This window comes from Caretta caretta, chromosome 12 (assembly GCF_965140235.1).
Source record: "Caretta caretta isolate rCarCar2 chromosome 12, rCarCar1.hap1, whole genome shotgun sequence".
Taxonomy (NCBI): domain Eukaryota; kingdom Metazoa; phylum Chordata; order Testudines; family Cheloniidae; genus Caretta; species Caretta caretta.
In genome coordinates this window covers 7877167-7904302 of record NC_134217.1, presented here as the reverse complement: position 1 = coordinate 7904302, position 27136 = coordinate 7877167, and the positions used below count along the sequence as shown (strand labels likewise).

Below are 27136 nucleotides of genomic sequence, written 5' to 3'. Positions count from 1 at the left end.
ACAAACCCTGAACAAGCAAAGTATATCAAAGGAAAGCCAGGATGATGTTTCTATCTGATTGGGTACCAATGCCATTTTCTGGATTTTCTTCTCCCCACCTCCACAAGTCCCTTAAAGATCATAAATTGGACTTGACTGGCCACATCCCCTGCTGGTGTGAATTAGCATCAGATCACCCACAATGTTATCTTTTTGGAGATCACCTGCAGCTTGGGGGGGGGGGGGGGGGGCTTAATTATTTGACTCTTCTCCCCTGTTCCGTGGGACCAGGATTTCACCCAAAATATTGAAATCAATGGCAAAACTCCCACTGACTTCATTGGGGCCAGGATTTCATCATCTCTGTCTAAGGTAGGAAGCATGATAAACCTGTGACTTAACTCTAAATATTAAAGCAGCATTGGGCAAACCCAATACATTTGATAGCTATACCCGTGGGACCAGATTCTGTGCGGGTGCGGGGTGGTCTTAGTGGCCTGTCACATACAGGAGGTCAACAAGCTGATCTAGGGGGCCCCTCTGGATTTAAACTCTATGATGTCATTACTCCTGGTGAGTACTACTTTACTGTGCAAGTGAATCTCTGCTTTCTATATGGCATGAAGTTTTACCTTACAATGGCTTTTTCAGGAGGGAAGAAAGTTTCTACTAAAAACTTCCTTGACCAACTGTTGGATTTAGAAAGATTTTTATTTATAACATACAACTTGTACTTCAGATTTTAGAAATCAATAAAATAATGGTTGCAATCTCGTACCATCGCCTAGCTTCCATTCCCACAACTCCGCCATTGCTTCAACCAAAGAGTTAATTTTTCATTATTTACATTAGAGCTGCAAGTGGCTGTGGGAGGAGTCTTGGTTTGATTTTCAGTGAATTTAGTGCCAGTGAAATGTGCTGGATTGACCAGTCCTGGTGACTGAAGTCTTGCGCCATAGGCAGGGCACGGATACATTTCCCCTAAGCCAGTGGTTCTCAGCCAGGGGTCTGGAGCCCCCTGGGGGGGCTGCGAGCAGATTTCAGGTGGTCTGCCAAGCAGGACTAATGTTACTCACTGGGGTCCAGGGCAGAAAACCAAAGCCCTGCTGTGCAGGGCTGAAGCCCGGGGCCCACCTGGGGCTGAAGCCAAAGCCTGAGCAGCTTAGGGGCCCTGGGCAATTGCCTGGCATGGGGACCTGGGCAATTGCTGTTTGCTGCCTTCTAATGCCGGCCTGGGCTTTTATGTGCAGAAAAACAGTTATTGGGGCACTGGTGGGCCGTGACATTGGTGAGAACCCCTGCCCTAAGCTACTGTGACATGAAGACACCAATTCCAGAGACTTCAGTCTCCCAAGTCAGTCTTTCACCATACAAGGATGCCAGTTGTGGTGGGTTTTGTGCTGTGGACACTTATCCACTGTAAGCTGCATTAAAAGACCACGTGTCAGCCCTCACGTAGGCCACCAAACAGCTATTGGCCAGTAATGATTTTCAGCCACTACTGATTTGAATGAGAGGCTCCCTTGCTCAATGCAAATCCAGCAAGCCCTCCCGCCCCTACCCTGTCAACGGTAAACTGCCTTCAAGAGACCCAGCGCGGCGGGAGGGGGGGGTTAGTTAGTCACTTGACTGGTTGCTGCATTGCTGCCAAATCCTTTCCATTCCTGGAAGCTGAAGAAAGTGCTGGCCCCATAGGCTATCATCACAATGCAGGCAAAGAACTGAAAGAGAGAGCAACACAACAAAGCTCGGTTAGTTTCTCTGCAGCAGAGTGTTGTTAACACTGATGCTAACGCTGCCGAGCACGGTGCTTAGAATCCGTGGCACTCAGTCAGCTAGCAGCAGCAGCTGCCCTACTAAATGCCTGGTCTGACGGATGCCTGATTTAGTGCATCTTGCCTCGGCACAAAAGGCAAGGACGGGCTCTATCAATGGGTCCTATTCCTGCCTCTGCCACTGACTCACTGTAGGAGCCCAGGCAAGTTACTTAACGCTGTGCCAACTCCCCCCTCCCTTCCCCCTCTGCTGTGAAAGGGGGGATCGTGTGTGTCAAATGTCACCTAAAGGAGTCGGTGAGGCTCCATCCATTCCTGTCTGTAAAGTGCAGGGATGCCGTCCAGTTTAAACATGCAAAGAATTTTTAAAAGTCAATCTTATGATGCAAGATCCTTTTAAAGAGCAGGAACCTGTGTCCCTCTACCTGACTTCATCTAGTGGCACCGCCTACGTGCATGGCACAAGTAAGAAACAGGAGCCACTGAGCGTGACTGAAAGCTGCTTATTTTGATACTGGATCCACATGGGGCCCATCAATGAGAATTAGGCACCTAAATACCTTTGTGGGTCTGGGCCAAAGTTCTCAAACACAAGTGAGACCCCCTTGAGAAATGGCCATTCCTGGAGCTGAGATTTCTAGATGGGTGGGGCTAAAAATCCCTTCTGAAGAGTGCCTCAGGATGCCCATCTAACCGGCTATAACAGCATGGTTTAAAGCCTTTCATAATATCACGCATGATGGCCAAGCAGGGTCTACCAGCGTTTTGGCTGGCCATGGCAATGAGACCTATCAGTTAGGAGGAGGATGGTCTTTCCCCAAGGTGGGGACCTAAACTAGACAGTAGCGTTGCCTAGGCTCTTAGCTAGGCTAAAGCCTGATTTTCGATCATGTTTTGGCCCCCTGCATGCTGAGTAACCCCATTTTTTCCCCAAGAGTAAAACGGGGAAGGAGAAAGAGTGGCAGCTGTGGGAGAAGCAGGAGGTCATGAGGCTGAGCCTGGTACAGGAGGACCCAGAGGAGTGACAGGCCAGCTGTGCTGCCTGGCTGCAGCTGGGTGACCCAGCCAAAGAGGTGAGGGCCTGGCAGGCGGGCCTCATTGTTATTTATGTAGCAGTAAGTGCCTGCCTGGTGAGCTAGGCATGGTCCAAACACGAGACAACCTGGTCACTGCCCTGAAGAGCTTAGTCTTTAAGACAACAGATGAAGGGTGGGGGAAAGGAAAACCCATAGCAGCATGATGGGGAAGGTGTGTGTTGGGGGGGCTTTGTTTGGATTTATTTTATCATATTTTTTGCATGAACTCTTCCCCAGCTGCTCTCCTAGTGAACCAACATTAGCTGACTAATTTCTTGTAGGTATCACAGCAGAAGTTGGGCTTGAGCAGGAATTTGCAGGAGAGGCTGGCGACCTGGTGTATCAGCCCGAGGAGATGGGCAGCAGAATGCAGGACAGCCCAGAGACAGCCATGGGAGAATTGGACAAACAGGGCACGAAGGCTGGCATTTTGCAGAGGAGTGGGTGGGGAACAGCATTATATGAGGAAGCTGTGTTTTCCTAGCAGAGTAGAGGATTGACCAGCAGGAGGAGATGCTGCAGAGCTGGGGTAGAGGGTCATCTCTGTGCTCGGGGGAAACTGAGAGCCTTTGTTCTTTGAGCTGATTCTGAGACCCCACTAAAATGGAACAAAAGGTTTCACCTGGTTCATTAACTCATTGGTGACACCAGCAGCATGGGTGGGGCCTCACGTCCCCACCTGCACCGCACAGATCCTGTGTTGATACTAAAATCGCTCTGAGGAAGCATGTCTTGCTAGAAAGGTGCTAACAGTTTCCCTGGCTTGCCTAGAGGGGATTTTACACAGACTGCTCTCCTTTGCCTTGGCTCTGTACCTTGAAAACAGAGCCTCTCAGTGGGAGAGCCAAGCGTGCTGGCAACAGACTGTGGAGGGAACACACCAGCCAGGTAACACATTGCTGAACTGACAGTCCTGTCCACCTGGGTCACTTTCACTCATCTTCCTAAAAGCCTCGCTCCTTTTTCCTGCTTGGTTTGGATCTCGGGTAGGTACAAGTCATTTAGTCTCAAGGGCCAGGTCGACACTCCAGAGTTAGGCCTATGTAAGGCAGCCTACGTCCACCTAACTCTGTGTCTACATTACAGTGTTGTTCCTGTCAATGTCAGTCGCACACTGCACTGACCTAATAACTCCACCATCATGAGAGGCGTACATAAGAACGACCCTACTGGGTCAGACCAAGGGTCCATCTAGCCCAGTGTCCTGTCTTCTGCCAGTGCCAGGTGCTCCAGAGGGAATGAACAGAACAGGGAATCAAGTGATCCATCCCGTCTCCCATTCCCAGCTTCTGGCAAACAGAGGCTAGGTACACCTATCGCTTAGGTCAATGTAGTTAGGGCAATACGGTGTCCCCAGCACCGGGCAGTCGGGCTCCCAGGTGGGAGCTCCCCCCTAATGCCCCTCTTCAGTCGGTGTGAGTGCTCCGGGTGAGGACGCACTCCAGCGGCAGAAGAAGGGCAGTGTGGACATGAGAAAACACAGTAATTACTGCGGTGGCTGCAAGTTGACCTAATGTAGGACGACTTAACTGTGTAGCGCAGACAAGGCCTAGGTGAACACAGCACAGTCCAGAAGGGTCCCATAGCAGAGAGAAATAGGAAAAGCAAGGGCCGCATTCGATACTTACTGATGCAGCTGCTCTTTTATTGTAGTCCCCGGGTAGCCGGATGTGATCCTGAACGGCAGCGGAGCACGTAATAAACGCAGTCACGTACAGGACAGTCGCAGCCGTGTTGAATATCACTAACTAGGGAAAGAAAAGGATGTTTTCTGTCAAAGGGACCACTCTGTTTCCTTTTCTTCCTGTTACTTGTTGATCTATCACGCTGATTTGCCCAGACCTGTCTGAAAACCAGGCCCCTTTCAGATGTCTTAAATGGGGCACCCACCATGACTGGTCACTTCTGAAAATGTAAAACACACACACACACAAAAATATATTAATTCACCTGGCTCCACCCCAGCAGTATCCCTTGGCCGAGAGGAGTTTAGCAAAGATCTCCGGTTGGAAAAACCCGTTCTCATGAAGAGGGGCAAGGCCAGGTTTCCCCACCTCTCGCCCCTGTGAATTTGCAAATGGTATCAGAAAACCCATGTCCAGCGCAAGGAGCACTGTGTTATAGCACAGGTAAGTGAGCACTGCTAACGGCTTCACTTCTGATTGCCATACCAGAAACATCCTGTGCATGCTTGAAAGGTGAGGAAGAAGCATTACGTTTTGAATAGGCCCATAGAATATGCATTAGATAAGTATATCTCCATATTATTATATATTTATTATCTCATAGAACTGTGAGGGACCTTGAAAGGTCAGCGAGTCCAGTCCCCTACCTTCACAGCAGGACCAAGTACTGTCCCTTATTTTTGCCCCAGATCCCTAAATGGCCCCCTCAAGGATTGAACTCACAACCCTGGGTGTAGCAGGCCAATGCACATAAACATCTGAAGTGTGCTGTTTTCTTTGAACAGTAGGTGTCAGGTTGGTTGTATGCACAACTCAGGTTACTGCATGCAACTGCATCCAGCACTTGTGTTCACCCTGCTGATTTGCAATAGCAAATAAAGCATGAACTAAATCAGCCGTTCTCAACCAGGGGTCCGAGGCCCCCTGGGGGCGGGCCGCCAAGCAGGGCCGGCATTAGACTCACCGGGGCCTAGGGCAGCAAGCCCAAGCCCTGCCATCCCGAGCGCCGTCACCTGGAGCTGAAGCCAAAGCCTGAGCAACTTAGCTTCATGGGGGCCCCTGTGGCACGTAGCCCCGGGCAATTGCCCTGCTTGCTACCCCCAATACAGGCCCTGACTTTTATATGCAGAAAAACAAGGTGTGGCCCAGGTGGGCAGTGGAGTTTCTGTAGCACGTTGGAGGGGGCTCAGAAAGAAGAAGGTTGAGAACCCCGGCACTAAATCATGCCGAAAGTGTTTGAAAAATCTGCTTGGAGGGTTAAAGTAATATTTACAATCACGGCTGGACTTTCGCAGTGTGATCTGTGGAATCCCGTAGACATATTGCAGCTTCGGGGGAATTCTGAAAAGCCTCGTGGCTCAGTGACCCGGACAGAGGAAAACTAAACAGCTAGTGAAGAGAGAAGGTGTGCAGTGACGAATATGCTGCCTCGCTGGTACTAACAGCACCCCTTTGGAGTAAGTAGCGACTATGCAGGTAGTTAACAGGACAGTGTATCTTTCCCACTTCGCTTAGGGACTGGGTGCACTAAAATGGGGGGTTTGTTAAAGAGCAGGAATTGCACTGGACATAAAACCCCCTAGCATTGCCCAGGGAACCAACCTGGCATTCTGAAGAGAGGAGCACTCACTCCATGCAGCCTTATATGGGCCAGTCCAATTCGCTCCCGGGCCTTGAGCCAAAGGGCTCTGCAGCCCTTTGTTTTACTATTGCAAGGCCGTGTTGTTTTGCCTTTGTTATTTCTGGGGCCCAATCCTGCATTCCTTGCAGCATCAAACCTCCCACTCCAACTCAAGGGCGATTTCATTACGCCAGGAATGTAGACGCAAACTGTTAGTGGGTTACTTCCTTCCTTTAAAAAGCCTGTCCAGACATGGACTAAATGCTGTGGAGTCAGGCCCTTCCTGTGTCAGGGCACCACCACCTGTGCCTCCACGCTGGGGTCTAGTTCCCTGGTATATCTGCCTTCAACTCCTGCAACCACAGGCGCCAACTTAACTCCTTCCATGAGGCCCTGCCTCTTCCAACCCCTTCCCCAAAATCCCTGCCCCAACTCCGCCCCCTCCCTGCCCCTATTCCAACTCCTTCCCCAAATCCCTGTGCCAGCCCCGCTTCTTCCCCACCTCCTCCCCTGAGTGCGCCACATTCCCGCTCCTCCCCCGGCCCTTCCAGAGTGTGCTAATGCTGCCAAACAGCTGTTTGGCGGCAGCCAGGCGGGAAGCGCTGGGAGGTAGGTGGAGGGCGGGGTGTGAGGGGAGCGTGGGTGCAGAGTACCCACTAATTTTTCCCCTCCAGCCCCAGAGCACCCACAGAGTCGGCACCTATGCCTACAACTAAGAGGGCTGCAACACTGAAACAGAGTCAGGTCCCCTGCTCTCGCCTAGATTCTATAGGTACTGGGACTAGGGGTGCTGGCTTGAAGTGGTTTCCATCATATACAGGGTTTACAGTTTGGGTCAGTGACTCTCAGCCCCCCCACTGTACAAATAGTTCCAGTACGCCGACTAGATTGAAAGCTGGATGCAGTGTTGGTTGAAGGTTAATCCCTAATATTGCTCTGAGGCCTAAATCACTACTTATTTAGGCCAAAATTCAAAGAACTGCGGTAACGCTGGTGTAAACCCAGAATCGTCCCCTTAAAACCAGCTGAGTTATTTAATGTTCATTGAAGCATCACCCATCACATCGTGCCCTTTACTTTCAACCGTCAAAGGCTTTTTAGAAGCATAGAGAAATGTGTCTATTCCCTGCAAAACGTTATCCTTTCCTAGGCCTGGTTTACATCTAGAAAATTTGCACTGGTGTAACTGAATTTTCTATAGTTTCACCAGCACAAACCATTAAAGATGCATTTATGTGAGTTGAGCTTAAGCTGAACTGCTACACGTGTGACTTAAACCTCTTTAAGTGCAGCTCCATTTGCGGGTGGAGTGCGGTGACTAAATTGATTTAATTGCACTTGTGTAAGTTTTCTAATATACCCAAGCCCCTGTTTGATAACTTGGTGCCAGATCCCCCTCCGTGGTATAAAGGGATATAAAGCAGGTGTGACTTCAGCACAGTTGCCCCTGATTTCTATTAATGGCATTACACAAGTGTGAAACTGGCATATGAGAGGACAGGGAAGCCTATTGTGTTTTGAAGGAAGCTGAATGTCGCGTTCATTTCAATGCAAGTTAGAGTGCACAGAGGCCAGGTTTATACTCAAAATTTAAGTCAACCCAGCAGTGTCGCTCAGGGGTGTGAAAAATCCACATGGTGAGCGATGTAGTTAAGCTGACCCTCCGTGTAGGCAGCCACAGGTGGACGGGACAATTCTTCCATCAACCTAGCTACCAACTCTTGGGGAGGTGGATTATTGATTACACAGATGGGAGAACTCCTCTCATCTCTGCAGTGAATGGCTAGAGTGGCACTTTTCAGATGGCTTTTTAAAAGCAATGTCTCGGTAACTGATGGGTCGAGTTAAAATCAAATAACAGGACAAGATACAGGTATGTTGGATGCAGACGACGTTCTGTCGGAATCAATCTTAGGGTACATCTAATCATCAGCCCCATAAAACCATTTAACGTGGAATGATTTCCCCTGTGAAATACACCATTTATCTGCAGCTCCAGGGGCTTACCACAACAGGCCAGGGGATCATGTAGAGCTTCATCTGAAGCTGCAGTAGATACATCGCAAACAGAATGATTGTTACCAGCCAGAAAAAGATGGCTACAAACATCACCCAGCCGTATGCTGGAATGGGTTGGTAAAACGTACTGGCAATGAGAGCCCACACCAGCAAGCCGAGCACCTGTGGAACGGAAAGGAAAAAGTGGTTAAAAGGAAGGAATCAAATAAATCTTTACAATTCTTCTTTCGGGGAGATTTGCCATTGATGTCAATGGGAGCAGGATCCAGCTCTCAGTTAGTGAGCTCTGTCATTCATTATTTGCAAGTGCTTCCTGCTTAAGTTTTGTAGATATATATATCTGGAATGTCAAGCCTCCACTTTCCCTGGCTTTGCTGGAAAACTCTTTCGAGACCTCAGATGTGGCTTGTGAGCTTTAAGGCTTATTTGATAGGGTGGGGATGTTGACTCTTTAACAAAGAGATCTTTTCTCCCAACTGTTTAAGCATTTGAGTTAAATGACATGTTAACAAAAAACAAACTAGACCAATGGCTTTCAGCAGTCTGAATGTAAATCCCTTCTTTTCTCAATTAATCAGGCTTAATTGCCTGGTAACTGTGATATCATAATCCTACAAGTTGTCCATAGAGTTTTTCAGGAAGACCTCAATTTCTAATGTAAAAATCAAGCACGAAAGAAAACCATTTGAGCCCTTATTCAAATATCACAATGAAGCTAAAATGGCACAAAACTCACAATTTATCCCCCTTTCCAGGTTACTGTTAACATTTCTTTCAGGGGGATCGAATCTGTTGTCAGTCCTGTGGCTTGTTTTAGAGAGGATGGAATCTCGGGTGACGTGCATTGGGTTGATCTGACCCCAGAGAAGGTAGGTGGCACGATCAGGGTGTGAAATCAAGCCCTGTAATCGGCATGGCACTTTCCCATACTGTCTTCCCCACTTGGGTTTCTCATAACTATTTATAAACAGTGACCATGATTACTTTAAACCTGCGGGCGTTGGCTGGTTCTTTAATGAAACGAGTTCCCTCCACCCCTGTAGGGCTGGCCTCTGTTTTTTTCCGTCAATGACCTTGAGATTCCCTGGTGTGTGTTACTGATCACTGTTAATCAGCAGAATAATGACTAGGTCAATATCAGCTGTTATGATTAACACTTCATAGCCAGTGATCTCAACCTACCCTCACCAAGCTGGTCCCACGTAATCATGCCTCACCTGCTCTCATTTTCCCCTCTCAATCCCTCTGCTCTTCCCAATCCTGTCCTGGCTCTTTCCCCCAGTTTCAGCTTCACGCTGTCCCATGAGGCCTAGAACAGTCCCTCTCCCCTCAACAACCCTCTCTCCCCTCCTCCAAATTCCTCCTTAACACCAGCTTCTCCTCCATATCCTTCTTTTGTCTCATCATGAGGAATCCCCACCTCCTCCCTCTCCTTGTCCGGCTGTCTTGTAGCTTGTCTGACTTGGCTTGGAAGCTCCTTGGGACAGGGGGTGTATCTTACACTATCGCACCATGTAAACACAGGACGCATCGGCACTGGGGCGGGGAAGGGTGAGCCAAAGGCACTGCAGGAATCCCCTCTGAAGTGCCAGGAGGCAGGCCAGATCTTGTCTGAGAGTCTTGCACAGTAAAGGTGTGGACGTCGTTAAATGGGGGAAAGGGCTCGGAAGACTATGAAAACGCTGGCTGTATAAGGAAAGGGCCCTGAGGTGGGGTGAGCTCCTCCCACTAGCCCTGCAAGGGCTGGGTGGGGCCAAACAGCTAAATAGGCCGCAAACAGGGGAGCGTTAGATCAGAGGCAGCTGGTTGGAGAGAGGCTCACCTGTGCAGGAAGAGGCCGGACCTATAAAGCCAAGGAATAGGCCCCAGCCAGGGCTGCTGAGAAAGGGCAGTTGCTCCCTGGGAAGAGGGAGGGTGTTTGAGTGCTGCAAGGCGCTAGTCTACAGTTCCTCCTGGGAGGAGGATTTGGAGCTGGAGTATCCAGAGAAGGGGAACCAGAGTGTAGGACACAGTCCAGAGAAGGGGCCCGTGAAGGCAGAGAGGAAAGCTCAGAACTGCTGAGCTGAGGGTCTCTGGACTGGAACCCGGAAAAGGGGGCAGACCTGGTTTCCCCTACCAGCTACCGAGGACGTGGCATAGCCTGGAGGCAGCGAATGGCAAGACTGCCTAGGACTGCTGATGGACTGTACCCTGGAAGGGGGCACGCTGAGTGACCTGGCTGGAGGGCTACGTCATGGAGGACACGCTGAGGGTCCTGGAGTCAGAGAGGCGCTGCAGACCAGAGGATGAGACAGAGGGATGGCGTGCAAATCGCAGAAGGGGGTGTCTACCTTGAGAGCTACTCCCCCGAGTGACCAGGAGGAGGCGCCAGACCAGCAGTGAGCAGAGCACCCTGTGACAGGCCCTCAAACAAATCACTCTTTACATGGGCCTTCCCCACACCCTGCCTCCCCACAGTAAGAGAGCAGGCCAGGATCCTGCCCCTGGGAGCGGAGAGGGATGAGACCATACCTGTGCGAGGCAGTAATTTACTGGCTGAATCTGCATTGTTTATAAGCAAAGGGTGAACTGGCTTAAACACGTCTCTGGCCGGGGGCTACACCTGTCCAACTAGAACTGATGTTGAAGTCAATTTAGTTAAAACTGGTGCAAATTTTTCTGAGACTGGCTCTGCTGGGGAAGTGGCCTCATACGAGGAAGGGGCCGGGAGATCTCCGCTCAGCCTTTATTCCCAGAGCGATGTCTCCTGCCTCCCCGCCGCAGTGAAAGGCGCGTTAGAAATCCAGAAGGGAAGGAATCGTGGGTCTTTGGCAGAAAGCTGGGGGTGGGGTGAGGGGGACGCTGGCTGAGAAAACACCCCCGGCTGCAGTTTCCCACATCTTGGGAGAAACTGACTCTTTCCTTACCTAGCGATGCTGCAGCCCGTGGCAGGAGCCATTGGCACAGCATCGCTGTGTTCATCCAGCGGGGCCCTAGGGGTTTTCATCACACCCCCGGGAACGTTGTATTTGTCATTTTGTCTGTGCCTGCAGCCGTCGCTTATTGCAGCCCGGTTCCCTTCTAGATCTTTTCTCTCCTCATGGCTGCTGCTTTCCCTTGGCCGGGACCCCCTGCCCCACGGTCCCTGCAGACCCTTTGCCACCCTTTGGTTGTGGCGGGTGTGGGGGAGGAGCTGGAAAGATGTACCAAAATCAGGTTACAGACACATTTAGAAGGGGGATGAAAGGATGAATCTGCTGGGCCTTTGCAAACGCATCTCTCAACCCCAAAGGTGCAACCCCATGGGGAAGGTTGGGGAGAGGGGTCAGGGGAGGGACCACAGACAAAAATGCATCTGTCCTGTAGCTGGGCTGGTGGAAAGATCAACAAGAGGGTAAAATGCATGGGTGGGGGGGAGGCAGGGGGATGTTCTCTTAACCCCCAAATGCCTGGTGATTAGTTACCATTAATAGTCACTCCAGGCCCCAGTGAAACCGTAGGAATGGGCAGCCAAAATTTTGTGTCGCTGGGCACTAAGCGATCGATTTGCCAGAAGCCTGAGGGCCTCCCCTCTCTTACTGACTTCAGCAAGACACGGGGTTGGCCCAGTGTGCAGCTAAGATGACACCGGTTTAGCCCAAATAACGAATACCCGAGAGTCTGCCTAATGGAAATCACTGCTTTGCCGAGAGTGTCAGCACTCGACATCCTGCAGGGGCATGAAAGACGGGCGTGGGCCATGTAACTTGAGTTGCCAACTTTCTAATCGCACAAAAATGAACACCCTAGCCCCGCCTCTTCCCTGAGGCCATGCCCCCTGCTCCGCCCCTTCCCCGAGGCCATGCCCCCTGCTCGCTACATTCCCCCACCCACACTCCCTTTCCCTGGGCTGGGGCAAGGGTGCGGGAGGGGGTGCAGGCTCCAGCTGGGGGTGTGGGCTCTGGGGTGAGGCCAGAAATGAGGGGTTCAGGGTGCAGGAGGGGGCTCCAGGCTGGGGGATGGGGCAGAGGGGTTCAAGGTGTGGGAGGGGGCTTTGGGCTGGGGTAAGGGGGTAGGGTGCAGGGAGGGTGAGGGCTCTCTCTGGGGGTGCAGGCTCTGGGGATGAGGGGTTTGGGATGCAGGAGGGGGCTCCAGGCTGGGGGGGCATAGGGGTTCAGGGTGTAGGAGGGGTCTTTGGGCTGGGGCAGGGGGTTGGGGTGTGGAAGGTATGAGGGCTCTGGGGTGGGGCTGGGGATGAGGGGTTTGGGGGGGGGCTTGGGGTTGGGGCACGGGTTTACCTCCGGTCGCTCCCGGTCAGCGGTGCAGTGGGGGGGCTAAGGCAGGCTCCCCGCCTGTCCTGACTCCGTGCTGTACCCCGGAAGCGGCCAGCAGCAGGTCCAGCTCCTGGGTGGAGGCGTGGCAGGCAGCTCTGTGCGCTGCTCTCAGCCACAGGCACCGCCCCTGCAGCTCCCATTGGCCGCAGTTCCCTGCCAATGGGAGTGCGGAGCCGGTGCTCAGGGCAGGGCAGCGCATGGACCTGTGGGGGCCTCCCACCCTCAGCCTAGGAACCGGACCTGCTGGCCCCTTCCGGGGTGCAGCGCGGAGCCAGGACAGGTAGGAACTAGCCTGGCTTAGCTCCACAGCACTGCCGACCGGACTTCTAACGGCCCGGCCGGTGGTGCTGACCAGAGCCGCCGAGGTCCCTTTTCGACCGGGTGTTCCAGTCGAAAACCGGACACCTGGTCCCCCTCCACGTACTCAGACCTGCCTTGGTGAGTAACCAGAGCAGGAATGAGCAATACAGACAGCAAAGCCCATGACAATAAAACAGCCTGTTGGAAGCCAGAGGTACAACAGAGTGGGGGGCTGGAGAGTGTGCCCAGGATAGGGAGATCGTGTTGTCTAGTGGTGAGGGCATCAGCCTAGGCCTCAGGAGACTAGGGTTCTTCTCCCATCTCTGCCACTGACTCAAAGGGACCCTAACAAGTCAGTCACTTCACTTCTCTGTGCCTCAATTTCCCCCTCCCCGTAAAATGGAGCTAGTCGTGCTGGGCCACCCTGAGATCTATGGGTGCCGAGTGCTCAGAATTGTTTTGATTTCATTAGAGCCATGGGGACCTGCCTTCCCACCAACTTCGCTCTTCTATCTCGGGGAAGGCAGCTGCTCTGCTCCAGCTGAGCTCAGTGACAGGACACAGGGCAGAAGCTGTTTTTCCCCCCCCCACACACTTTTATTTAGGGCTTTATACACTAAACTGCACTACACCTTGCAACATATTTTGTTTAAATGATACTCTTGAGACCCCCGTAAATCTAGTCATGAAGCAATGAACGGCAGGTAGGACACAAAGGAGCTATCATCGTCAGTCAAATATTAGTCATGCTCGTTGCCCCCTGAACAATAAAGCAAATAAAGAAGGAGGAACAGAAGGGGGGGGGAGAATAAGAGCTGGGTTGAAGAAGAGGTGAGTAAAACATACATGGTAGAGGACCAGCCCTCCGTGCAGAATTAAAAGCTCTTCATTAGCTTATAGCCTAGACACACCTGCCTGAGAGGCTGTTTCACTGACGGGCCTGATCCAAGCTTTCATGCGAGACTGTGAATCTACTTGCCAGTGAGTTATGATTCTGTCTGCAGTCGCCATACTTCCTGGGTTCTATTCCTGGCTCTGCCACCGACCTGCTGAGGGACCTTGGGTGAGTCATGTTGCAGCTCAGTGCCTCAGTTTCCCCTTCCACTTTTTTTTTAATTTAGATGGCAACCTCTGTGGGACAGGGACTGTCTCTTATGTATGTACAGCGCCTTGCACTATTATGATGATCTGTATTGCCACAGTGCCTAAGAGCCCTAATCATGGACCAAGAGCCCATTGTGCAAGGTGCTGTACAAATAGAACAAAAACCAATGGATTCTCTAGGCATTACCATAAAACAAATAATAGCTTCTACTTATCCACCTTTGCCATGCCTTGGCGAGCCCTCATTTACCTCCCTCCCGTAACATACAGGGCTGAGCACCTCTACCTGTTGGTCAGTGTGCCGACAGCCTCCTAACTGTTTAATTGATCACGGCCTCTCTGTGCACTGCCTTCCTCTGCGAAGCTGTAAGTTGTACTCATTCACTCTGCTCGCAGCCCCCTCTGTAGTGTGGGCAACCCCAGCTCTCAAGGATGAAAGTAAGTTACTCAGGACATTTGCTTTCTGGCCTTACTGAGCAACTCAGTCGAAATCGAAGTAGTAAGAGAATTAGAGCCCTGATTCTCTTCTCACACCAGTTTTACACCGTTCAGCTTCAGTGGAGTTACTCTCTGTTTACACCAGCGTGGGAGACAGGAGAATCAGGCTTTGTGTTGGCAGAGGAAATCCTGGTTGATTTTACTCAATTTCTGAATTAAAACTCCAAATTTGTAAAACAAAGCGGAGTTGTACCAGCCCAGTGCTTGGCCAGGAGACCTCCTTGGGGGGTGGGTGGAGACAGTCCGAGAGATGGCATGCTTCCCTCTGCGCCAGGACTGAACCAATGCCCCAGCATGGGGCAGTAGGGCTCTGCTTCTGGAGTGCCCTACCGCCCCATGCTGGGGTACTGGTTCCGTACCAACCAGTCTTCAGGGGAAATGCCAAACCAAGGTCCTGGATCTTCAATGACCACAAGCAGGCCACAGCACTCTTTCTGCAAGAGTAGGGGGTGCCAATCATGGTGCCCCAGCTAAGTCACAGTGTGAGGAAATCAATGATGTTCCCTCTTTCTAAATTCCAACGCTCCCCCATCCCCGCTGTTTCACACAGAGAAATTATTTAGCCCTTCTCCTTCCTCTAAACTTATAAAATCCACTGTCCTGACTCAAACCGGTTGCTGTGTTTCCACCCCAGAAGTAGCTGCCTTTCTTACTTGCACCATCTGTAAAGCTCATGGGATTCCTCCAGGAGGACGGGCAATATAGAGATCTAAGGAATATGTTTGAAGGAAATGCTGTTGATAATCTAATGACCCAGCAGGTCCCCGACGGGATGGTGAGCTATTCTACACCCTTGATGTCACTGGGAGCGTTGCAGCTGGGAGCCAAATCAGGCCCTATAGCTCTTTGCTGTGAGACCTGACACTTAACAGATGAGCCCAAACTGCAGATCTGAACTCTCCTAAACTCTAGGATGGCTCTGCCCTTCCCTGGGAGCCTCGCCGTTAAGACATTATGCCTAATAGTCAGCCTAAAATTTCCTTTTCACAGTTTCATCCCATGGCTTGCCCTAATTACAGCCCCAGACATCAGCCTGAAGAATCCCCCCTCCCCTCCCCCTCCCGCAGCAGGCCTGTGACTCTGTTACGATGGTGAAGTTGCGGTTGCCATGCCCCAGTATCTGCCTCGTCACTGGGGAACGTCTCAGTGCATCAGCCCCAGCTGCAGTGATTTCTGTCCTTATTTCCCTGCAGGGCTCTGGCCTGTGCACCCGCCGGACTGAGCAATACCCCACCAGCCACCTTGGGACCCGCAGCCTGGGCCCTGCAGCCTGGGCCCAGCTGTTTCCAGGGTTATCCCTGCGCCAGCTGGCTCTGCCCCTCCCCTGCCAAACCCTCCCCGGGGACTCGGGTCCCGTTGTCTTCCCCCCACCCCCTCCTACACACCTGGAGAAGCAGCAGGAGCTGCCTGGGAGCTGCCTGTCTCCTGCTCCTTCGTCCAAGTCCCATTGTGCCTTCCTCCAGCTTTCTAAAGAGCGAGTGAGCGAGCAAGAGAGAGCTCCCAACCCCCCCCGCTTTACTGGAGAACCCCACCACTTACCCTCACACCCAGCTCTTGCATGCATGTCCACGTCCCTACAGGTGTGTTCATGCACAGGCAGGAACTCATACATATGTTCACTTGCACCCACACTCACTCGCAGCTCGGCAGGTGCTGGAGCTATTTATGAGGGCAGAGGACCCCAAAAGCGGAGGCTGGGGAGCAGTAAAGTAGCGGGCCCCTCTTTTCTCCTTCCCCTCTTCTTTGCAGAAGGCACTCAGGGAGATGTAGCGTAGCAGAGACCAGGAGGTGGTAGGGGGGAGAAGAGACCAGCAGCTTCTCCTCCCTTCCAGCAGCTAGAGGTGGGAGCGGAGCTTCCTGTTTATCTGACCCCTGCTAGCCAGGAGCTAATCCTGAAGATGGTGCCCCAAAGCAAAGCGGTGGAATTTCCAGCACGCTCCCTGCTCTCCGCTCCAGGCACTGGTTGGGCCATTGGGCATCCAACCTGGCCATTGTTCCCGGGTCTCCCTGATGGCAGCTAGGGTTGCCAACCCTCCAGGATTGTCCGGGAGACTCCAGGAATTAAAGATTAATTTTAAAGATTGCATCATGGGATGAAACCTCCAGGAATACGTCCAACCAAAACTTTCCCAGCATTAGGCCGGCAGGGTCCTGATTCAGACTCGTCTCTGGTTCGGAGATAAATGGGTCTGACGGACAACTCTACGTCCATTAAGCCTCCATTGACATAGAGGAGAATGAGCCTTTGAAAGCAGCTGGCTGGGGCCTTGATTTGCCACCACGGACTTTACATAAGTCTTCATTGCTTATTGTCAGCAAAGAAACACTAGAACACACAAGTCATTGTCCTTCTGGAGTACAAAGGCCCTGGTTCCCAGAGGCCCTGCTCTCGCCTCAGTCTAGACAATGCCTTCTTTTTTTCACATCAATTTCCAACCCTCGTGATTGCAAAATACGCATAAGAAAAAATTCCTAACAAGGAGCTCAGCGAGCAGGAGACGCTACAGAACAGTTGCCTTGATTCATCTAACCTACCTTCTTCACAACGGCTCAGTGCCATGGCCCCTGTGGCTGCTGCCTTTTAAACACTGGCCGCTGGAACCAAGCCGCAATTGGCACATTTGTGTTGCAGCATCTTGGCACAGTGCCGATGTGATGTCACTGCAGGATGACGTTCCGTGGGCACCAAGATGGGTTTGGGGACCTGATGTTCTAAAACATGTCTGTGCAATTGGCATGGAAAAAGAACGGCATGAAGCAAGCGCCTGATTTAACAGAGGAGCACCAGGACTGGGCCTGCACGCTGAATGTTGGCATATACAGTTTCTGGGATTGCACACATTAGACCTGGGAGTAACCTGCGGTTTGTGTGTGATCCTTCTTCCTGATTTTGTCCGAGCTTCACTTTGAGATCAGGGGTGAGGAGAACAAATCCCCCATGGATACAATACAAATAAAATACTCCTGAATATAAGCCTTGTGGTACTTACGGCCCAGTCATGCTCCCGCTGACTTCACTGGGGCAGGATCTGACCTTTGTTTCTTAATCACATGCTGGTCGGGGTGTTGGTGCTTAGTACAATCTTTGTATCTCGGTTCTGGTTTTGTTTGGGCCTCCCTTGAATGTTTTCCATGGCTAAAGGGCTTGTATCCTACACTGGTCACTCCTCCACCTTGGGCTGGGATCATAAACTAAGCAGCATGGGACACGGTGAGTGGTTTGATAGGAGACTGACAAGGAAAGCAGGGAGAGGTGTTAATAGGTTGGCAAATCTCTTCCCCTCTAATACAGCACTGAAGCAATGCCCCTAACTGGTGCGAAGGGCTGGGTGCTTCTGAAGGTGGTGTTTCGTGACGTAGCCCTGGTCCACACTACGGGGTTAGGTCGAATTTAGCCACGTTAGGTCAATTTTAAAATTAATGCGTCTACACAACCAACCCCGTTCCGTCGACCTAAAGGGCTCTTAAAATCGACTTCTGTACTCCTCCCCGGTGAGGCGAGTAGCGCTAAAATCAACATTGCTCGGTCGAATTTGGGGTCATGCAGATGCAATTCGACAGTATTGGCCTCCGGGAGCTAACCCAGAGTGCTCCAATGTGACCTCTCTGGACAGCACTTTGAACTCCGATGCACTAGCCAGGTACACAGGAAAAGCCCCGGGAAATTCTGAATTTCATTTCCTGTTTGGTCAGCGTGGCGAACTCGGCAGCACAGGTGACCATGCAGCCCCCCCAGAATCGCAAACGAGCCCCAGCATAGAGCGAACGGGAGACGCTGGATCCGATTGCTGTATGGGGAGAAGCCTCTGTGCAGGCCGAACACCGATCAAAAAGAAGAAATGCTAATATATATGCCAAAATCGCACAGGGCATGGTGGAGAGAGGCTACAACAGGGACACACAGCAGTGCTGCGTGAAAGGTAAGGAGCTCAGGCAAGCCGACCAAAAGACAGAGGCGGCAAACAGTCGCTCCGGGTCAGAGCCCCATACATGCCGCTTCTATGATCAGCTGCATGCCATTCTAGGGAGGGGACCCTACCACTACCTCACCACTGTCCGTGGACGCCTGCAAGGGGGGAATCTCACACAACAGGGAGGAGGATTTTGTGGATGAGGAAGAGAAGAAGAATGCACAGCAGGAAAGCCGTGAATCCATTCTCCCCGGCAGCCAGACCTTTTCATCACCCTGGAGCCAATACCCTCCCAAGGCGGGATCCCCGACCCTGAAGCCGGAGAAGGCAGCTCTGGTGAGTGCACATTTGTAACTACTGTACAGGGTTTAAAAGCAATAGTGTTTAATGTTTGATTTGCCCTGACGAATTGGGGTGCATTCGCGGCCAGTACAGCTACTGGAAAAGTCTGTTAACGTGTCCGGGGATGGAACGAGAATCCTCCAGAGACATCTCATGAAGCTCTCCTGGGGGTACTCTTTGCAGAAGGTTTCTGGGGAGGGCTGCCTTATTTCATCCTCCACAGTAGGACACTTTACCATGCCAAACCAGTAGCAAGTAGTCTGGAATCATTGCAGCACAAAGCATGGCAGCGAATGGTCCTGGGTTTTGGTTGCATTCAAGCAACATTTGGTCTATATCTTTCTGTGTTAGCCTCAGGAGAGTGAGATCGTTCATGGTCACCTGGTTGAAATAGGGGAATTTCTGTAAGGGACCAGTAAAAGGACCCCGTTTGTGCTGGGTTGTTTGTGCTTGGCTAAAAGGGATTATACCGGAGAATAGCCACGCAGTGGGGCGAGGGGTGGTGTGTGCTGCACATCCACCCAAAAACCACAGCCCCTCCTTCTAAATGTGAAACCCAACCGGCATTGCTTGCTATGGGAAAGGATGGTGCTGCAGTTTGAAACCATTCTCACGTGTTATGAAGGTGTAAGAAGCCAACCCCGCATACCAAAAGGCTTACTATGACTGCCTGGAAACTTAATTCTGTTGTCCAGCCGTTTGTGATGTGTCACCATACCGGCAGGCACTCAATATAAAAGGCAAAACGCGACCTTGTACCTAAAGCACATGTGCTGTCTGCTGTGAATTGCTTGATTCACTGTGAAAGAGTCTCCCTTTTGTTCTCAGAAATGTATCATCTTAAATTTTACTCTCCCTTTTTATCTCTCTCCAGGTGCAAATGTTTCTATGCTCCCCCTATCATCTCCGTCCCCGAGATTATCGCAGATTAGAAGGTGAAAAAACGCACTCGCGATGACATGTTTTCCGAGCTCATGCAGTCCTCTCACGCTGATAGGGCACAGCTGAATGCGTGGAGGCATTCAGTGGCAGAGGCCAGGAAAGCATTAAGTGAGCGTGAAGAGCAGAGGCAATGCTGAGGCTAATGTGGGAGCAAACGGACATGATGAAGCGTCTGTTGGAGCCGCAGGAAAGCCAACAAGAGCACAGACCCCCGCTACATCCATTGTATAACCGCCTGCCCTCCTCCCCAAGTTCCATATCTTCCTCACCCAGACGCCCAAGAACGTGGGTGGGGAGGCTCCGGCCACCCAGCCACTCCACTCCAGGATGGCCCAAGCAACGGAAGGCTGGCATTCAAACAGTTTTGATTTGTAGTGTGGCTACAATAAGCAATGTGGCCTTGTCCTTCCCTCCTCCTGCACCCCACCCCACCCGGGCTACCTTGTCAGTTATCTCACTTTTTTTTTAATTAATAAAGAAAGATTGCATGGTTTCAAAACAATAGTGACTTTATTTCCTTTGCCAGCAGTGATCGAAGGGGGGAGGGTGGTTGGCTTAGAGGGAACTAACATCAACAAAGGGGGTGGGTTTGCAGCAAGGAGAAACACACACAACTGTCACACTGTAGCCTGGCCAGTCATGAAACTGGTTTTCAAAGCCTCTTTGATGTGCAGTGCACCTAGCTGTGCTCTTCTAATCGCCCTGGCATCTGGCTGCTCAAAATCAGCCAGCAGGCAATTTGCCTTAACCTTCCACCCTGCCATAAATGTCTCCCCCTTACTCTCACAGATATTATGGAGCACACAGCAAGCAACGATAACAATGGGAATGTTGGTTGTGCTGAGGTCTAACCTAGTCAGCAAACAGCACCAGCGAGCTTTTAAATGTCCAAAGGCACATTCCACCACCATTCTGCACTTGCTCAGCCTATAGTTGAACTGCTCCTTACTACTATCCAGGCTGCTGGTGCATGGCTTCATGAGCCGTGGGAGCAAGGGGTAGGCTGGGTCCCCAAGGCTAACTATTGGCATTTCAACATCCCCAACAGTAATTTTCTGGTCTTGGAAGTAAGTCCCTTCTTGCAACTGCTCGAACAGCCGGAGTTCCTAAAGATGCGAGCGTCATGCACCTTTCCCGGCCATCCCACGTTGATGTCAGTGAAACGTCCCTTGTGATCCACCAGTGCTTGCAGCACCATTGAGAAGTACTCCTTATGGTTTACGTACTGGTTGGCAAGGTGGTCCGGTGCCAACATAGGGATATGTGTTCCGTCTATCCCCCCACCACAGTTAGGGAAACCCATTGCAGCAAAGCCATCCACTATGACCTGCACATTTCCCAGAGTCACTACCCTTGATAACAGAACGTCAGTGATTGCATTGGCTACTTGGATCAGAGCAGTCCCCATAGTAGACTTGCCCACTCCAAACTGATTCCTGACTGACCGGTAGCAGTCAGGCGTTGCAAGCTTCCACAGGGCTATCGCCACTTGCTTCTCAACTGTCAGAGCAGCTCTCATCTTGGTATTCCTGAGCTTCAGGGCGGGGGAAAGCAATTCACAATGTTCAAGGAAAGTGGCCATACGCATGCGAAAGTTTTGCAGCCACTGGGAATCATCCCATACCTGCAACACTATGCAGTCCCACAAGTCTGTGCTTGTTTGCCAGGCCCAGAATTGGCGTTCCACTGTATCAACCAGCCCCACTGCCGCCATGATGTCCCAATTGCCACAGCCCGTGCTTTCAGGAACGTCTGTGTCCTTGTCCTCATCAAAATCATCTTCGTGCCGGCATCTCTTAGTCTGGTTCTGCACATACCCCAGGATAATGCGCGAGGTGTTTACAATGCTCACAACAGCAGCGGTGAGCTGAGCGGGCTCCATGCTTGCCATGGTACGGCGTCTGCACGGGTAACCCAGGAAAAAGGGCGCGAAATGATTGTCTGCCGTTGCTTTCATGGCGGGAAGGAAGGAGGGAGGGGCGACTGACAACATGTACCCAAAACCACCTGCAACAATGTTTTTGCCCCATCAGGCACTGGGAGCTTAACCCAGAATTCCAATGGGCAGCAGAGACTGCAGGAACTGTGGGATAGCTACCTACAGTGCAATGCTCCATAAGTCGATGCTAGCCACGGTATTGAGGACACACTCCGCCGACTTAATGAGCTTATTGGGGACATACACAATCGACAGTATAAAATTGATTTCTAAAAATCAAATTCTATAAAATTGACCTAATTTCCAAGTGTAGACATACCCTGAGATAGAAGACTAAGACCCTGACCGCTTGTGCTGATTAAAGATCACGTGGCATTTTTGTTACTCTAATGGGGCTATGTGACGATGTGACGCAGCAGGGAGGGGTGAGTGTTGACCTGGGAATGTGCCCTGGGGATGGGAGACCTGAGAGCCTGTAACCTGAGCCAGGAGGGGGAGGTGGAGGTAACACCTCTGCCCAGGAATGTGAAGACAGGCTGGAGGAGAGAGCCTGCTGGGGGGAGTTTAGTTTCAGTTTGGGGCTGGGTGGAGGAACACAGGGAACCCCAGGGCTGGGGTCTAATCTCCCTGCTCCCCCGAAGGACTTGACTGAGGGGTCCTGGGTGTACCCACAGGCTCTGTTTTGGACTGTGTTCCTGTTGTCCAATAAACCTTCTGTTTTACTGGCTGGCTGAGAGTCTCAGTGAATCCCAGGAAGAGGGGTGCAGGGCCTGGACTCCCCCACACTCCGTGACAGGCTAATGACAGAAACACCTAGATTTGATTAAAGTCCGAGCCAACTTCCAGTTTACCTAATTTCATTTTGCCTACTTAAAATTCCCCTTCTCCTATCAATTGGATAACCACTGCTTCTTTACTTCCTATCCTATACTACTGTGTAGAATTCCTGCAGGCTATTACACAGCTGCCACATTCCATTGCAGAGGTGGTTGCATTTTGTTGGTGAGTAAATAGTTCCTGGCTGGGGACTGCAAAGCACTTTGGAATCCTCCTGTCTGAAAAGTTCTGAGGAAGCAGGGCAGCTTCAGTTTGCTCTGTATTCCAGACACCCCTCTTAGTTTGGTTTCATTGGTACCACTCAAGAAGGAGATCTTGGCGTCATTGTGGACAGTTCTCTGAAAACATCCACTCAACGTGCAGCAGTCGTCGAAAAAGCGAACAGAATGTTGGGAATCATTGGGGACAGGATAGCTAAAAAGAGAGAAAATATCATATTGCCCCTCTATAAATCCATGGCACACCCACATCTTGAATACTGCGTGCAGATGTGGTCGCCCCATCTCAAAAAAGATATATTCGAATTGGAAAAGGGCAACAAAAATGATGAGGGGGCTAGAACAGCTTTCATATGAGGAGAGATTAATAAGACTGGGACTTTTCAGCTTGGAAAAGAGAACAAAGGGGGGAGAGAATAGAGGTCTATAAAATCATGACTGGAGAAAGTAAATAAGGAAGTGTTATTTACTCCTCAGAACACAAGAACTAGGGGTTATCAAATGAAATTGACAGGCAGCAGGTTTAAAACAAACAAAAGGAAATATTTATTCACACAACGCACAGTTGACCTGTGGACTTGTTTGCCACAGGATGTTGTGAAGGCCAAGACTATAATGGAGTTCAAAAAAGAAATAAGTTCATGGAGGACAGATCCATCAATGGCTGTTAGCCAGGATGGGCAGGGATGGTGTCCCTCGCCTCTGTTTGCCGGGAGGGATCACTTGATAATTACCTGTTCTGTTCATTCCCTCTGGGGCACCTGGCATTGGCCACTGTTGGAAGACAGGATACTGGGCTAGATGGACCTTTGGGCTGACCCCGGATGGCTGTTTTATGTTCTTATGGGGATATGGCACAGACAGTCTGGCTATGGCTGACTGTGAGAGATGATCTCCTAGCTATGGAGACAGGTAAGGAGTCCAGGCTTGTTATCGCAATCTGTCAGTACCCTGCAATGGCCTGGACCATGACATTTTGTTGCCTCCCCTCTGGCACCAGGGTGGTCTGAGAGCAATGGCTTTACAACGGGCTTGCACTGCCCTCTCGGTGGGAACTCTCACTCCATGCTGGCCCCAGTCCCGTTCCATGTGTATGTATGTATGTACACCCCCTGGGAGCCGCACTGTTTGGCAGGGTGTGGGTGATCCCTTTTCACTGAATCCCAGCACTGCGGGCTCTGTTTTCCCCAGCATGGGGATGAGGATGAGAGCAAAGTGGCTGCAGCTCAATCCACTCAGGATGAAAGTGATGCTGATAGGCAGGGGCAAGCGCTTCAGGGAACGTGGGTGGGCTGAGCTTGCACCCACTTTTGGCAGTCTACAGCCTTCCCTTTTCCGATACAGCCCACAGCCTAAGGCACTTACTCAGTCCATCATTGCTCAGACACTCCCAGGCATTGGCAAGGAATGATCTAAGGTTGGTTAGGAATCTGCGGACCCTCCTCTGGGTGACGGACCTTGTCCCAGAAGCCCTCGCCCCTATCCCTCCTCAGGAGAGTCTTGACACTCCCTCTACTTGGTGTTGCCTTTGAAGACCATTCAGAAGTTGCTGCTGAAGGTATATATGGGTACTTCGTTACACTGTACTCAGCTCAACATTCCACACTGGCTACCCACTCACTCCTGGGTGCCAATCAAGGTGCTGGTTTTGATCTTCCAAGCCCTGAATGGCCAGGATCCAGCTTAGTAAAATAAAAACCAGCAGCATCTACTAATGCCAGGGAACTGGGAAGTAAAAGGGACCAATGTAGTTACCTTTGGGGCTGGGATGTGCGTGGTGGAATAGACCCCCGTAAATGAGCAAGTAATAAAAGGAATCATCTGATCCAATAAAAGGAATCATTTTAATAGATGGGTTTTTATCCTGACAATTTCCCCTGGCATTTAAAGAGTCCTAGGCTACCAGATCCCAGGAAAGGGAACCGATTCACACATCTGAGTGGGTAGAAAGACAGGGAGGAAGGGGCATTGGCAGAGGTATTAGAATGAATGGGGGTGTAATGTGACCTCTAAACATTACAGCCCTCTTTCAAACTAAGAGAAGCTCATACTTCCTCTCACAAAGATCTTCCAAAGGTGTTTCTTGATCTAACTCCATGTCAGATTGTCAAGGGACTGAGTGTAATTTCGCACCTGTTTTAGGGAGTTTCTTATGCCATTTAGAATGATCTTCATGGCTATAGGAGGTGAATATTATCCGCATGAAATCTCTTTAAAGCTTTACCTTTTATTCCTCATGATATGCTTTTCTTCCGCCTGCTGATCTTTCAGTACAAAATGCACGAATGATTTGGTGATGATGTAGGTAGCAAACACACTCTTTTGTCTTATCATATTATGAGATTGTACACTTTTTTAAAAGCGTCCTTCTTGTTTGTCTCTAATTTAGTCACAGTGGCTGGTACTTTATAAAGACTCCAGTGTCTATTTTCCATAGGAAGCCAACCGGAGCAATTCTCTGTTCCAAGGTTCTCCAGCTACCACCATATTCTGGCTACAGCTCTCCCCATGAAGAGACTCTGAACACTGAAATGTGCTTTGAAGCACGGGGCAGTTGAAAGTCCGATTGGAGGTGCTGTTACCCTTTCCCCCTCCTCCACGACAAAGGTCGCAGAGTGTGTTACTAGGGTAACTGTTCCACTGCTTTGCAACAGGCCATGTGTGGTTAATTTTGGCTAATCAAGTGACCTGATTGACTAAACAACCCTTCATGCTTTACAATCAGAATGCAAACCAGAGGCGGTGCATGAAAATAACCAGTTCATAGCACAGTGGATCACTACGTAACACAATGATAATATGCGGCCAAGTTTTCCTCTGTTACATTGTTGCAACTCTGGCCTGGAGCAGTGGAATCTTGGTTCTGTTTCACTTGCACTGGGTGTAAACCAGCTGTGACTTGCTGAAGTCAGTGGAGTTACGTTAGGGTAAAACAAGCAGGGATTAGATTTGCATCAGGCCCACAATTTTTCTGTGGCATTCAGATGTCCTCACTTTGGTTTTGCTACAGTACAATGCCACTGACTTCGCTGGACTTACTCCGGATTCACACCATGAGCTGAGAATCAAGCCATTAATACGTTTATAGACTTTTCTCCCATAATTACGTGTCAAACCATACATCTAATTCTGTCAAGCTTTAAAAATATCCTTATTACACTGCCCTCTAACTAGTTATTACCTATTTAAAAAACAGGATAATGGCCCAGCCTGTGCACTGACCTTGCTGTAACTCAGGGGTTCTCAAACGGGGGGTCAGGACCCCTCAGGGGGTCACAAGGTTCTTACATGGGGGGTTGCAAGCTGCCATCCTCCACCCCAAACCCCCCTTTGCCTCCAGCTTTTATAATGGTGTTAAATATATAAAAAGTGTTTTTAATTTATAAGGAGGGGTGTCACTCAGAGGCTTTCTATGTGAAAGGGGTCACCAGTACAAAAGTTTGAGAACCACTCATGTAATTGGTAGTGGCTGGGGCCATTATTGTGGACTAGGCAGGGAAACCTGCCTTTGATCATTTCCCTAATGCAACCATGGAGCGCTGTAAAATTCTCCAGTGCTCAGAATTTGTGCCCTCACCTCCAGGCGTTTGTTCCAACTTCGTTGTGAAATTAGGGCACCGGCAGAAAAGGTCAATTTTTAGAATGCTCGCCAGAAAAGGGGAATCTGTGTAAAGTGACACCCCGGGGGGGTTGGTGCCCCCTGGGACCCCCCGAGTCACAAAGGCTGCAGCCCGGAGAGGGGCAGAGGCTCTCTGGTGAACTTCACCACCGAAACCCTGGCTGCGGGCAAAGGGGGAGGACGCGGTGAAAGTGTCCGGCCAAGCGGGCAGGGGGGCTGAGAGAGACGCGTGGGCCAGGCGCCCGTGTGCGCCGCGTCTCTTCCAGCGGGGAGGGGGAGGCCCCGGTTATAATCGGAGCCCCCCCCCGCCACGGTAACCACCCGCAGGTGCCTGGGATCTGTTTACAGCCCCGGCTCCCTGCACACCACTCGAGCTGGAAGGGGGGCGCTCCGGGCGTTTGCACAAAGGTTGGAGGGAAAGAGGTGGGGTTTGGCCCCCAAACACCAGGTGCCTCTTACCTGTGTCTGGCGGGGGGCTCAGAGCCGCTGAGCGAGCCTGCTGCAGCCCCTACCTGTCCCCCTCCTTGCCAGCCCCTGCCCAGCCCGGTGCCGGGAGCTTGTACTCACCAGCTCCACGATCATGAGCAGCCCGAGGAAGGAGCGGAGGAAGCCGAGATCCAGGCCGAGGGAGCGCAGCACCGGGAACGAGCTCCCGGCCGGGCCGTGCGCCCCAGCCGGGGTGCTGGTCTGGGTGCGGACTTTGGCCGGGAACTCGGACATGGCGCTGGGGGCAGGAGGGGCGGCCCCGATCCGCAGAGAGCCGCCGGCTCAGGCTCGCTCCATGGTGCCGGGCGGGCAGGGCGCCCCCTCGCCGGCCGCGGGCAGACACCCGGGGACAGGAGCCAAGCAGCCGGCTCGCTGCGGGCCCAAAGGTCCCGGCGCTCCAGGCAATGAGCCTCCCTCCCGCCGGCAGGGCGACGAACCCCTTCGCTGCCGCCGGAGACGGGACTGCCCGGAGGCTTCGCAACCGCAACCCGCG

General features: G+C 51.4%; 1 protein-coding gene across 1 annotated transcript; it reads right to left on the bottom strand.

Moving 5' to 3' along the window:
- Nucleotides 1-671: 671 nt before the first annotated feature.
- Nucleotides 672-27136, bottom strand: PLLP (plasmolipin). Its single transcript, XM_048816623.2, has 4 exons — nucleotides 26725-27136; nucleotides 8144-8317; nucleotides 4459-4578; nucleotides 672-1700 (listed from the first exon to the last, which is right to left on the bottom strand). Exons 1-4 carry the CDS (start codon nucleotides 26875-26877, stop codon nucleotides 1593-1595), a joined length of 555 nt encoding a protein of 184 aa, XP_048672580.1. The 5' UTR covers nucleotides 26878-27136; the 3' UTR covers nucleotides 672-1592.

What these genes read in the sequence shown, in the direction of transcription:
- PLLP (XM_048816623.2), bottom strand. Translation starts at nt 26,877, where the DNA reads ATGTCCGAGTTCCCGGCCAAAGTCCGCACCCAGACCAGCACCCCGGCT. An exon ending in TGCTCATGATCGTGGAGCTG is followed by an intron (nt 8,318 to 26,724) that starts GTGAGTACAAGC and finishes TCCGTTCCACAG; the next exon opens with GTGCTCGGCTTGCTGGTGTG. An exon ending in ATAAAAGAGCAGCTGCATCA is followed by an intron (nt 1,701 to 4,458) that starts GTAAGTATCGAA and finishes TCTCTCTTTCAG; the next exon opens with TTCTTTGCCTGCATTGTGAT.